This window comes from Bubalus bubalis, chromosome 4 (assembly GCF_019923935.1).
Source record: "Bubalus bubalis isolate 160015118507 breed Murrah chromosome 4, NDDB_SH_1, whole genome shotgun sequence".
Taxonomy (NCBI): Eukaryota; Metazoa; Chordata; class Mammalia; order Artiodactyla; family Bovidae; genus Bubalus; species Bubalus bubalis.
The window spans coordinates 37,756,311-37,769,286 of NC_059160.1; the positions used below are offsets into that span (position 1 = coordinate 37,756,311).

General features: G+C 37.6%; 1 protein-coding gene across 2 annotated transcripts in view; it reads left to right on the plus strand.

The window, feature by feature from the left end:
• MRPS35 (mitochondrial ribosomal protein S35) overlaps positions 1-12,976 on the plus strand; it is a 44,963-nt gene that overhangs the window by 4,162 nt on the left and 27,825 nt on the right. Inside the window, exons 2-4 of one of the 2 annotated variants that reach the window (XM_006079538.4) lie at positions 140-186; positions 2,668-2,835; positions 4,956-5,016. In XM_006079538.4, the coding sequence (XP_006079600.1) occupies positions 140-186; positions 2,668-2,835; positions 4,956-5,016 (276 nt within the window). The remainder of the gene's footprint in view (positions 1-139; positions 187-2,667; positions 2,836-4,955; positions 5,017-12,976) is intronic. The other variant, XM_006079540.4, reaches the window with a different exon arrangement.

Consider the following 12,976-nt stretch of genomic DNA (forward strand, 5'->3'; position numbering starts at 1 on the left):
TGAACTTACAGAAAATGGATTATTGTCTCATTTTTGTATTACTAAATACTTTAAATTATGTGAGAATTGTGGGATCATGAACAATGTGGAACGACTCCGTACTAATAAAATTCTCTGCAACTGTTGTGTTGTCTTTTAGCCACAACAGAAAAAACCTCCAAACATGAAAGGGCGCCGAGAAGAAAGGTAAGCAGTTGATGTGCTCTGGTGTAGACTGTTGTGTGGGTTTCTGATGTAAAGTAAGGCAGATCCTCATTATGAGGTAGAGAGGGTGCCACATGAGCAGGCTTCAAAAGGGCATGTGCACTGGGTGACCCTGGAAGCTCTGGCTCTATCTAGTCTTTGATTGGTTTCGTCAATTCCCTGAGAATGGATCATCTTTTGAGAGGCAGACTCACTCACTTACTCCCAGGAAATAGGTATATAAACCAGAATAAAAAATTGTTTTTGACGATGCCTTGAACAGTCAGGCAGCCTGGAATGTATTCATTCATCTAACCAGTTCGGTCTCACCCTATGGGCATCTTCATGGAGGAATCCAGATTATAAGGTCCCTTCATAAGTGTGGATTCAGAACAAAGGCACATTAGTTGGAAGTTAAGTGGCACAAAATTCGGAAAACTCAGCAGTGGCCACAGGACTGGAAAAGGCCAGTTTTCATTCCAATACCAAAGAAAGGCAATGCCAAAGAATGCTCAAACTACCGAACTCTCACACACTAATAAAGTAATGCTCAAAATTCTCCAAGCCAAGCTTCAGCAATACATGAACCATGAACTTCCAGATGTTCAAGCTGGTTTTAGAAAAGACAGGAACCAGAGATCAAATTGCCAACATCTGCTGGGTCATCGCAAAAGCAAAAGAGTTCCAGAAAAACATCTATTTCTGCTTTATTGACTATGCCAAAGCCTTTGACTGTGTGGATCACAACAAACTGTGGAAAATTCTGAAAGAGATGGGAATACCAGACCACCTGACCTGCCTCTTGAGAAATCTGTGGCAGGTCAGGTAGCAACAGTTAGAACTGGACATGGAACAATGGAGTGGTTCCAAATAGGGAAAGGAGTATGTCAAGACTGTGTATTGTCACCCTGCTTATTTAACTTACTTGCAGAGTACATCATGAGAAACGCTGGGCTGGAGGAAGCACAAGCTGGAATCAAGATTGCCGGGAGAAATATCAATAACCTCAGATATGCAGATGACACCACCCTTACGGCAGAAAGTGAGGAGGAACTAAAGAGCCTCTTGATGAACGTGAAAGAGGAGAGTAAGAGTTGGCTTAAAACTCAGCATTCAGAAACCTAAGATTGTGGCACCTGGTCCCATCACTTCATGGCAGATAGATGTGGAAACAGTGGCTGACTTTATTTTTCTGGGCTCCAAAATCACTGCAGACGGTGACTGCAGTCATGAAATTAAAAGACGCTTACTGCTTGGAAGGAAAGTTATGGCCAACCTAGACAGCATATTAAAAAGCAGAGACATTTCTTTGCCAACAAAGGTCCGTCTAGTCAAGGCTGTGGTTTTTCCAGTAGTCATGTATGGATGTGAGAGTTGGACTGTAAAGAAAGCTGAGTGCTGAAGAATTGATGCTTTTGAACTGTGGTGTTGGAGAAGACTCTTGAGAGTCCCTGGACAGCAAGGAGATCTAACCAGTCCATCCTAAAGGAGATTGGTCCTGAGTGTTCATTGGAAGGACTGATGTTGAAGCTGAAACTCCAATACTTTTGCTACCTGATACGAAGAGCTGACTCATTTGAAAAGACCCTGATGCTGGGAAAGATTGAGGGCAGGAGGAGATGGGGACGACAGAGGATGAGATGGTTGGATGGCACAGCACTGACTCAATGAAGATGAGTTTGAGTAAACTCCACGAGTTGGTGATGGACAGGGAGGCCTGGCATGCTGCAGTCCGTGGGGTCGCAAAGAGTCAGACACGACTGAGCTATTGAACTGAACTGAAGTGGCACCATTTATAATCATATAGAGTACTCATTTTCACAGGAGTACTAACTGCTTCCAGGACATATGCTACACTGGTCTGTTGCTTAGAAGGATGTTGCCTAGTTTTGCATCTTCGAACCTTCCTTTTGAGTTTAAATGGAATGCTGGCCATCCCTATCTGTCAAATACAGTTTAAACAATAAATGTTAATGTGATTGACTAAGTTATCGTGTAGCTATTCTCTGGGCGTGGAAGACATTTCTTATTATGTGTCTATTCAGTTAGTTTAATCTTAATTTATTTCTGAATTCTTATTCTTTATTTTTCTTATTTCTTCTTTTCCTTATTTCAAATTCTCATTGTCATCTCATGTACTGACTTTCATTGAAGTTTTAAAAATTATTCAAAATATACTGTTACTGACCCCTTCATAAACAATATGCAGAAAGTTTGCTAAAAGACTCAGTAAGTAAGAGAAAATTTTTTGTAAAGCAAATGTGCTATTAAAGGGTTCCTTTCCACAGGGTTTGAGGAAACTGCCAAGGATGTCTAGGTAGGTTTGTTTTTTTTTGTTTTTTTTTATTTCAACAGCAGCAGTTAGGGGACGTCAGATTTTATATAGGTTGCAAGTCCTTGTGTTTCTCTTAATTGTACTTTTTTTCCTTTAAAATTAAAGTTCATGTTTATATTTAAAATATTAAACTGTTTTACATTCTTCAGGCACTACCTCCCAGGACAGAGAAAATGTCTGTTGACCAGGACTGGCCTAGTGTTTACCCTGTTGCAGCTCCATTTAAACCCTCCGCAGTACCTCTTCCGGTTCGAATGGGTTATCCAGTAAAAAGGGGAGTGCCCATGGCTAAGGAGGGAAATCTGGAACTTCTAAAGGTAGGATAAGTTGCTGGTTCATTGGCTGAAATTTACATTTCAAGAAATGTTGATTTCCCTCAGACACCTACCCTCCCCCTGCCCTCACCACTCCCCGCCCCTCCCCGCAGCGCTTCAAGGTTCAGCGCATCGCAGCTTACTGCATTTTAATTGAGTTGTTTTGCAGGTAATAATGGATACTATGTTTTACTTATCCCTGGTAAAGATGGCTCAAAGAATTCTAGGCATTTAAGAATGGGTAATTAATTGGTCCTTTGGCTTCCTTTTGACTTTTTCTTTTCTATTGTATATTTTCTATATTGTGTTTTTCAAACAGAACTAAATGAAATAACCTAATTTGAGAGTGAGAATTGGGGACGGAGTGAAGTTTTTACTTTTAAAAAAGAAATTTAAAAACTTCCCAGAAAATTAATTTAGTATTATTGTTATAGTCCTTAAACGTCTTTATTTCATGAAGCAAAATAGGTCATGTTAAATGCTTCAGTTAAATGCATCTATAATGAGTTGATAGCACCTTTTGTGATATATGAAAAGTAGACTTCTTAAAATATAAATGTCCATCACCAGGGAATGCATGTCTTAGATGGTTTCCTTTTACCTACAATGAAATTATCATCAAGGAATTGTATTTTCTACTAAATGAGAGAAACTGTATTTTCTACTGAATGAAAAACAAAAATTTGCTAAAAGTTGATGGTAAAAAAATGAGATAGTAAATAAAAATTTTTTTTAAATGAGATAATAACATGGAGAGGGGATCATCTTTTGCTGGGGACAGGTAGATGAAATTTGGACAAGGGAACAAAATCTATTGCTTTATCAAGAGATAAAGCAAACACTTGTAAAACTAATCTTTTCTTCAAATGGAAGAGAAGAATTCAACTTAGTTTAAAGAAAAAAAAAAACTTTGGAAAATATCACTGTGAGAGAGAGTAACGATATGTTTATAATGTTGTAATGGTGGTCATGAATGGAATTTTAATAAATATAAAAATCCAAACATTTAATGCATGCTGTCCCTTTGAAGAGTCACCTATATGCTTAGTCCAGTGATATGATCTGTTCCCAGTAAGTGCCATATGGATAAAAGCTTGTAAACTGAGGTAATGTATGCAGAGTTCATAAAGCAGTGCCAATATAAATCCTATGTAAGCATTCACTATTGTTTTTTCCTTTTATGACTTTGAGTCACGTTTCAAAAATAGAAGTATAGAAAATGAAGTCACTCACCCCCATAATCCCACTATTTGGTGTCTGTTTTCTCTTGTTTAAAATAACCATTTTCTGATTGGTACTTAAGACTCCAGACATAATGTTTGGAGGAACTTTCTGCTTATTCAGATTTTCTTTCAAAATAAGTTTCTTTAAACTAAATTTTCTCTTTAAATGCTTAACATTATTTTAAAAATATCCCAGGAAGTGTTAATTATTTATTTGAAGGAATCAAATTGCTGACCTTACCTAAGTTTTCATTGGCCCTGTAAATAGAGAACCTTTCAATGTATTATAAACATATTCCCAAGTTCATTTAACTATTCATTTAAGATTTCCTTGCTTTGTTTATTCATTCCATTGAATTCATAAAATGTCTGTTAAGGATAAAACAGAAAATTTCTTGCAGTGGTGTGTGTTCCAGGGGGATTAAGATTATTAAACAATGGTCTGTGTCTTTAAGTGTTTTCAGTTTTATAAGGGAAATATGTACACCTGTAGATTTGTGGCAGGAATAATACTATAAAAATAATGTTTTTTTCTCTACCATTATTCTTATAAGATACTTGGTACGGAATCTTTATTTCAGGAAATTCATTTCTTAAATTTACAACATCTGTGACATGGAATCAGTATTGTTAAAAAAAATAGATTTTATTTAATAAATTCCTCACAAGGTTTGTGAGGCTTATGATTTAATTTTATGAGAAAATTGTGTTTCATATTTTTAAGAGACTTAGTCAGAATTCCCTGGCCATCCAGTGATTAGGGCCTGGTATTATCACTGCTGTGGCCTTGTTCAGTCTTTGGTTGGGGAACTAAGATCCCACTCTGCATGGCATGGCCAAAAAAACAAACAAAAAACAAAGACACTTAGCTAATTTATCCTTTAAAATTCTCTCTTTTAGATTCCCAATTTTCTGCATTTGACTCCTGTAGCAATTAAAAAGCACTGTGAGGCTCTTAAAGGTATGTGGTTGTTTTATAATATGAACTTAATATTTTATTAATTTAACAGGAATCTCATTTCCAATGATAAAGGCGTCAGTTTATCAAAAGAATACAGTATTTGTAAATATTTGGGCACCAAAAATTGGAGCACTTAATATACAGAAAATATTTACAGAATTGAAGGAAGAAATAGAAAGCAATACAGTTATAGTAGGGAGCTTCAGTACTCCACCTTCAACAATGGGTAGATCATCCAGATGGAAAATCAGTAAGGAGACATTGGATTTAAGCTTACACATTAGACCAAATGAATTTAACATTTACATAACATTCTATCCAACAGCAGTAGAATACACATTCTTCTAAAGTACAAATGAAACATGATTTCAGGATAGATCATATGTTAGACCATAAAATAAGTCTTAATAAAATTTAAGAAGATTGAAATCACATCAAACATTTTTTCCAGCCACAATGATTTGAAACTAGAAATCTATTGAAAATTCACGAACAGCTGGAGATTAAATAATGCCCCAAAACACATACTGATTCAAAGAAGCAATCAAAGAGACATCAGAAAATACCTTGAGATATGGGATGTCTCAAAAGCAGTTCCAGGAAGTAATTTTATAGCAATAACAGCCTACGTAAGAATAAAGAAAAATATCGACTAAGCCACCTAACTTGGAATTAGAAAAAGAAGAACAAACTTAGCCCAGAGTTAGTAGAAGGAAGGAAGTATAATGGTTGGAATGGGAATAAATTAAGACAGGACAACAGAAAAGATAAATAAGAGCTTATTTTTTGAAAAGATAAACAATATAGACAAACCTTTATCTAGCAAGAAAAAGAGAGGCTTGAAAATTAAAAATGAAATAGGAGATGTTACAACTGATATCACAGAAATGCAAAGGATCTAAGAGACTACTGTTAACATTTTTATGCCAACAAATTGGACAATCTAGAAGAAATGGATACAGTCCTACAAATATATAATGTACCAAGACTGAAGCAAGCATAGAAAATCTGAATGGACCAGTTACTAGTAAGGAGATTGAGTCACTCCAGATGGCTTCATTGGTGATTTTTTTTTAATTGAATCATAGTTGATTTACAGCGTTTGCTTAATTTCAGCAGTACATCAAAGTGATTCAATTAAACATATGTATAAATCTATGTATACTTTTATAGATTATTTTCCCTTATAGGTTATTTTAAAATACTGAGTATAGTTCTCTGTGCTATACAGTAGGTCTTTGTTAGTTATTTATATATAATCATGTGTATATGTTAATCCCAAATTCCAAATTCACTGGTTTGTTCTACTAAACATTTAAAGAATTAATATCAATCCTTCTCAAACTTCCAAAAAAGTAAAAGAGAAGAGACGACCCAAAGTCATAAACTTAGCATTATCCTGATTCCAAAACCGGACTAAGTCACATCAGTCGTGTCCGACTCTGTGCGATCCCATAGACGGCAGCCCACCAGGCTCCCCCGTCCCTGGGATTCTCCAGGCAAGAACACTGGAGTAGGTCGCCATTTCCTTCTCCAATGCAGGAAAGTGAAAAGTGAAAGTGAAGTTGCTCAGTTGTGTCCGACTCTTAGCGACCCCATGGACTACAGCCCACCAGGCTCCTCTGTCCATGGGATTTTTCCAGGCAAGAGTACTAGAGTGGGGTGCCATTGCCTTCTCCTACAAAGGCAAATAACACAGGCTAATATCCCTGATGAACGTAGATGCAAAACTCCTCAACAAAATACTAGCAAACCAAATTCAACAGTACATTAAAAGGGTCATACACCATGATCAAGAAGGATTTATTTCAGGGATGCCAGGTGGTGCAGCACCTGCAAGTAAATCAGTGTGACATATCACATTAACAAATGGAAGATAAAAATCATATGATCTTCTCAATAGATGCAGAAAAGGCATTTGATAGAATTCAGCATCCTTTCATGAGAAAACTCAACACAGTGTGTATAGAGGGAATAAACTTCAACATAATAAAGGCCACATATAATAAGCTCAAAGCTGATATCATAGTACAGCAATGAAAAGCTAAAAGCTTTTCTGCTAGGATCAGGACAAGACAGGGATGCCACTTTCACCACTTTTATTCAACATAGTAGTGTCAGTTCTAGCCAGAGCAGCTAGGCAAGAAGAAACAGAAGGCATAGGAAAGGAGGAAGGAAAATTGTCGTTACTTGCTGATGACATTATTTTATGCATATAAAATCCTAATGACTCAAAAAAAACTTAATAAATGGATTCAGTAAAGTTGCAGGATACAGTTAGTATACAAAAATCAGTTGCATTTTCTGCAGTGAAGTTGGGAGTTCAGAAGGAGATGAAGAAAGAGAAGTTAAGAAAATCGTTTACAATAGCACCAAAAAGAATAAAGTACTGGGTGAGGGGAGGAAGAATTGAATGAAGGCAGTCAGAAGATACAGACTTCCAGTTACAAGGTAACTGAATACTAAGGATGTAATGTATGATATGATGAATATAATTAATACTACTACATGTTATCTATGAAAGTTTTTAAGAGAAGAAATCCTAAGAGTTCTTATCACAAGGGAGAAGTTTTTTTTTCTATTTATTTTATTTTGTATTTATAGACGGATAGTCATTAAATTTATTATGATAATCATTCATAATTTATGTAATTCAAATTATTATGCCCTGTACCTTAAATTGCACAGTTGTTGTTCAGTCCCTCAGCCGTATCTGACTCTTTGTGACCCCATGGGCTACAGCACACCAGGTCTCCCTGTCCCTCACTATCTCCCGAGGTTTCCCCAAGTTCTTGTCCATTGAGTTAGTAATGCTATCCAACCATCTCATCATCTTCCACCCCCTTCTCCTTTTGCCTTTTATCTTTCCCAGTGTCTTTTCTATTGAGTCACATGTTCACATTGGGTGGCCAAAGTGTTGGAGCTTCAGCTTCAGCATCAGTCCTTCCAGTGAGTAATCAGGGTTGATTTCCTTTACAACTGACTGGTTTGATCTTCTTGCTGTCCAAGGGACTCTCAAGAGTCTTCTCCAGCACTACAATTCGAAAGCGTCAATTCTTTGGTGCTCAGCCTTCCTTATGGTTCAATTCTGAAAGACCATTGCTTTGACTCTAGGGACCTTTGTCAACAAAGTGATGTCTTTGCTTTTTAATACACTGTCTAGGTTTGTCATAAGTTTCCTTCCAAGAAGCAAAATGTCTTCTGATTTTCATGGCTGCAGTCACCATCCACAGTGATTTTGGAGCCCTAAAAGAGGAAATCTATCACTGCTTCCACCTTTTCCCCTCCTATTTGCCATAAAGTGATGAGACCAGATGCCATGATCTTAGTTTTTTTAATGTTGGGTTTTAAGCCAGCTTTTTAAAAAGCGCTTAAAACTTATACAGTGCTATATACCAATTAGGTCTCAAAACTGGAAGAAATAAAAGTAAAATATATATGAACACATAATAAAAATAAGAATAAAGTACTTAGGAATATATTTAACCAAGGGTGAAAGATCTGTATACTGAATACTAGTATTGATGAAAGAAATTGAAGAAGACACCAATAAGTGTTAAGATATGGATTGAAAGAATTAATAATGTTAAAACACCCATAAAACTCAAACCAATATACAGATTCAATGCAGTCTCTGTCAAAATTCCAAAGGTATTTTTCCCAGACATGGAACAAACTGTAAAAGACCTCAAATAGCCAAAGCAGTTTTGAGAAAGAAGAGCAAAGCTGGAGCCATCACACATCCTGATTTCAAACTGTATTACAAAGCAATAGTAGTAGTCAGAAAACAGTGTGGTTTCGTCATAAAAACAGACACATAGATCAGTGGAACAGAACAGAATTCCAAAATAAAGTCGTGTATTTGTTTACTTAATTTGTGACAAAAGAACCAAAAACACTTAATCAGGAAAGGATAGTTCTTCAGTAAATGTTGTTGGGAGAACCACATTCTTACACTATACACAAAAATGAATATGAATTAAAAACTTGAACATAAGACCTGAAACCATAAAACTCCTGGAGAAAAACATTGCGTGTAAGCTCCTTGACATTGGTCTTGGCAATGATTTTTAGGAATTTGACACCTAAAGGAAAGGCAAGAAAAGCAAAAATAAACAAGTGGGACTACATCAAACTAAAAAGCTTCTGCACAGCAAAGGAAACCATCAGTGAAGTGAAAAGGCAATCTGTGGAATGGTAGAAAACATTTGCAAGTCATGTATCTGTTAAGAGGTTAATAGCCAAGATATGTAAAGAACTCATACAACTCAATATTAAAAAAAAAAAAAAAAAAAAACTGATTTTAAATGTGCAGAGCTAAATAGACACCATTTTTCCAAAGAAGATTTACAAATGCCCGATAAGTACATGAAAAGATGCTCAACTTCACTAATTATCAGGGGGAAAAAATTTCAAAATCACTGCACCAAAGTGACTATTGTCAGGAAGGTAACCTGTTGATGAAGATGTGGAGAAGAGGACCCTTGTGCCCAGTTGGTGGGAATGCAAATTGGTGCAGCCACTGTGGAAAACACCATGGAGAGTCCTCAAAAAAGTGAAAATTAGAACACTATATAATCCAGCAATCCTATTTCTTGATATATATCCAAAGGAAATGAAGATGGAGTATTGAGATACATGGACTCCCATGTTCATCTGAAGGTGATGTCTACTTGCTCAGTATAGTTATCAAGGCTTTTCAGAAAAGGAAATGAAACCAGAAACTTCATAGGTGGCCTGATTATGCTAATAGGAGAAATAAAGTAGTAAAATGATTATGATGAAATTTGAGCTTCTGTAAGGGCCTTCCAGTTGAAAATTAAAAGGAAGAAAAAAAAATGAAAAGATCGTAAAAAGAGGTCTAAAAAGCAGGAATAATAACCTTACACTTGAAATGAGGGAAGAAAAATCTCTCTTATTTTCATTAAGTTATGTTGTCTTCTGAGACATTAGGATGAACTTCTGTCCCTTTAGATTGTATGTTTCTTTATTTGTTGGCGCCTAATGTTAGACTGCGGAGAAGGCAATGGCACCCCACTCCAGTACTCTTGCCTGGAAAATCCCATGGATGGAGGAGCCTGGTGGGCTGCAGTCCATGGGGTCGCTAAGAGTCGGACACGACTGAGAGACTTCACTTTCATTTTTCATTTTCATGCATTGGAGAAGGAAATGGCAACCCACTCCAGTGTTCTTGCCTGGAGAATCCCAGGGATGGGGGAGCCTGGTGGGCTGCCATCTGTGGGGTCGCACAGAGTCAGACACAACTGAAGTGACTTAGCAGCAGCAGCAGCAGCAATGTTAGACTGACAGAGATCACTGGTGCACATTTGTGCCCCATATGATACAAATCATATGTAATTTTTTGATCCTTTGCAAAGCCGGTTAACAAATGGATTGTTGTTCAGTCGCCCAGTCGTGTCCAACTCTTTGTGACCCTATGGATTGCAGCACACCAGGCCTCCCTGTCCCTCACCATCTCCCAAAGTTTGCCCAAGTTCATGTCCATTGCATCAGTAATGCCACCCAGCCATCTCATCCTCTGATACTCTCTTTTTCTTCTACTCTCAGTCTTTCCCATCATCGAGGACTTTTCCAGTGAGTCGGCTTTTCACATCAGACCAAAATGCTGGAGCTTTCATCATCAGTCCTCCCAATGGTTTTCAGAGTTGATTTCCCTTAAGATTGACTGGTTTGATCTCCTTGCTGTCCAAGGGACTTTCAGGAGTCTTCTCTAGCACCACAGTTCAAAGGCATCAATTCTTTGGCACTCTGCCTTCTTTACACCCAAAAGTGAAAAAGTGAAAGTCACTCAGTCGTGTCCAACTCTCTGTGACCCCGTGAACTGCAACCTGTCAGGCTCCTCTGTCCATGGATTTCTCCAGGCCAGAATACTGGAGGAGATTGCCATTCTCTTCTCCAGAAGATCTTCCCAACCCAGGGATCGAACCCAGGTCTCCTGCATTGCAGGCAGATTCCTTACTGTCTGAGCCACCAGGGAAGCCCTCTTTACACACAAAGATGAGCACAATAAAGGACAGAAACAGTAGAGACCTAGTAGATGCTGAAGAGACCAAGACGAAATGGAAAGAACACACAGAAGACCAAATATATTACCCTGTGATAAATTCCACTTTTTTTGTTTTTTAAACATTATTTTTTAATGTGCATTTATAATTTAGAAACTGGTAATGAGATAGTTCGAAAATACTTAATAGTTTTTAAATGAAAGGGTTCTATACAGTACATTTACAAGAGTAGCATTATATTTTACAATATTTAAGTGAATGTTTTAATCTTTCCTTAATTTTGCCTTTATACTTTTGCCAGCTTCTAGATTTAGATCATATCTTCCAAATAACTCACAGGCTTTTCAAGTATTTCTTCTCAGTTTTCTTTCAGAGTAGGTCAGTTCAGATTTTGTATCTGACTTGCAGATGGAAAATTTGAAGCACAGGAAAGTTAGGTAATTTACCAAAACTTTAATAATCAGTGGCAGAAGTTAAGTAAAAACCAAGGTCTTCCAAATTCTAGTCTATTGCTCTACCTATCAGATGAACAAAAGGTTGAGAGGGGTCTATTATGTACTTTCCAGTTGGCTGGGGTTTTTTGAACATATAATCGGGCAATTTAATTCAAAAACTGTAATTATCATCTGGTGATTGAAATGACTTATCCAAAGTTTTTTTTTTTTTTTTTTTTTTAAAAAGGTCAGTACAAACTCAGTAACTCATAAAATTCCCCACACTAGTCTGTCTTACAAAGTGCCTGGCACTGCTGCATCTTATAGTACAGGATACTGGGATTAGTCCATAATGGGAATGCAGTTTAACCCCAGGAATTTTGCTCCTTTCATTTTATTTAAATGTCAAAATGTTCTTAATGGCAAAGCTATTTCTTCCCCTCAGAGTGTCTGGGTATTGATCTCTTAAACACAGTATTTAGGGAATGGTGTGAGCTATACTTAATTTGCTAACATATATTTAGTCCCAGGTCTTGGAAAGTCTCTGTAATCTGGAGTGACATTTTGCTGACTGATTTTAAAGTCTAAACAGGAGCTAAATATAGTGTCTACTATAAGAAAGTCGTTAGCTTGGGGAAAATGTTGTTGGAGAAAGCATGGATCCATGGGGTCTCATGCGCTTGATCTAAGAAACCTATTACTTTTAGCTCTTCTTAGGAAAAGGTTGTTTAGGAAATGGGATTTCTGTTAAGGGGAACCTGATAATCTTAGAAGTTTTCATCCCAGACTGGGAGCCCTGTACTGTACTAACTTGATAGACTAGGGCAAAATGAAATCAGTTGCCCACCTAGGGAGTGCCTCGGTATTGTACTGATAGCTACAGGAGGCTGGGAGCTCTCTCGTTTCCTTGAAAGATTTTTCTTTTCCCATTTGAGGCCTGAGTTTGTACCTCTGCTATGAGCAGTGTTCTCCGGGCTTAGAACTTCTGCTTGTAGCCCAGATCTCAGACGTAGACCCACTCTCTCCAGACTGGCTGTCTTGCATGAATATGCAGACAAGTCTGTTCTTTCCATTTAGTGCCAGGAGCTCAGAAGTCAAAAGAAACATGAATTAAGGATCATTTAAAGGTGACTCTGAAAGCTGAAACTCCAGTACTTTGGCTACCTCATGCGAAGAGTTGACTCATTGGAAAAGACTCTGATGCTGGGAGGGATTGGGGGCAGGAGAAGGGGACGACAGAGGATGAGATGGCTGGATGGCATCACTGACTGGATGGACGTGAGTCTGAGTGAACTCCGGGAGTTGGTGATGGACAGGGAGGCCTGGTGTGCTGTGATTCATGGGGTTGCAAAGAGTCGGACACAACTGAGCAACTGAACTGAACTGAAAGGTAACTCAGGCTTTACAGTTAGAGGCCCTGTTGACAAAGAAGATTGACAACATCTCAGTTCTCTGGTAGAGCTTGTACCACATGGCTTGGTGGATGTTAGTTCCCTGACC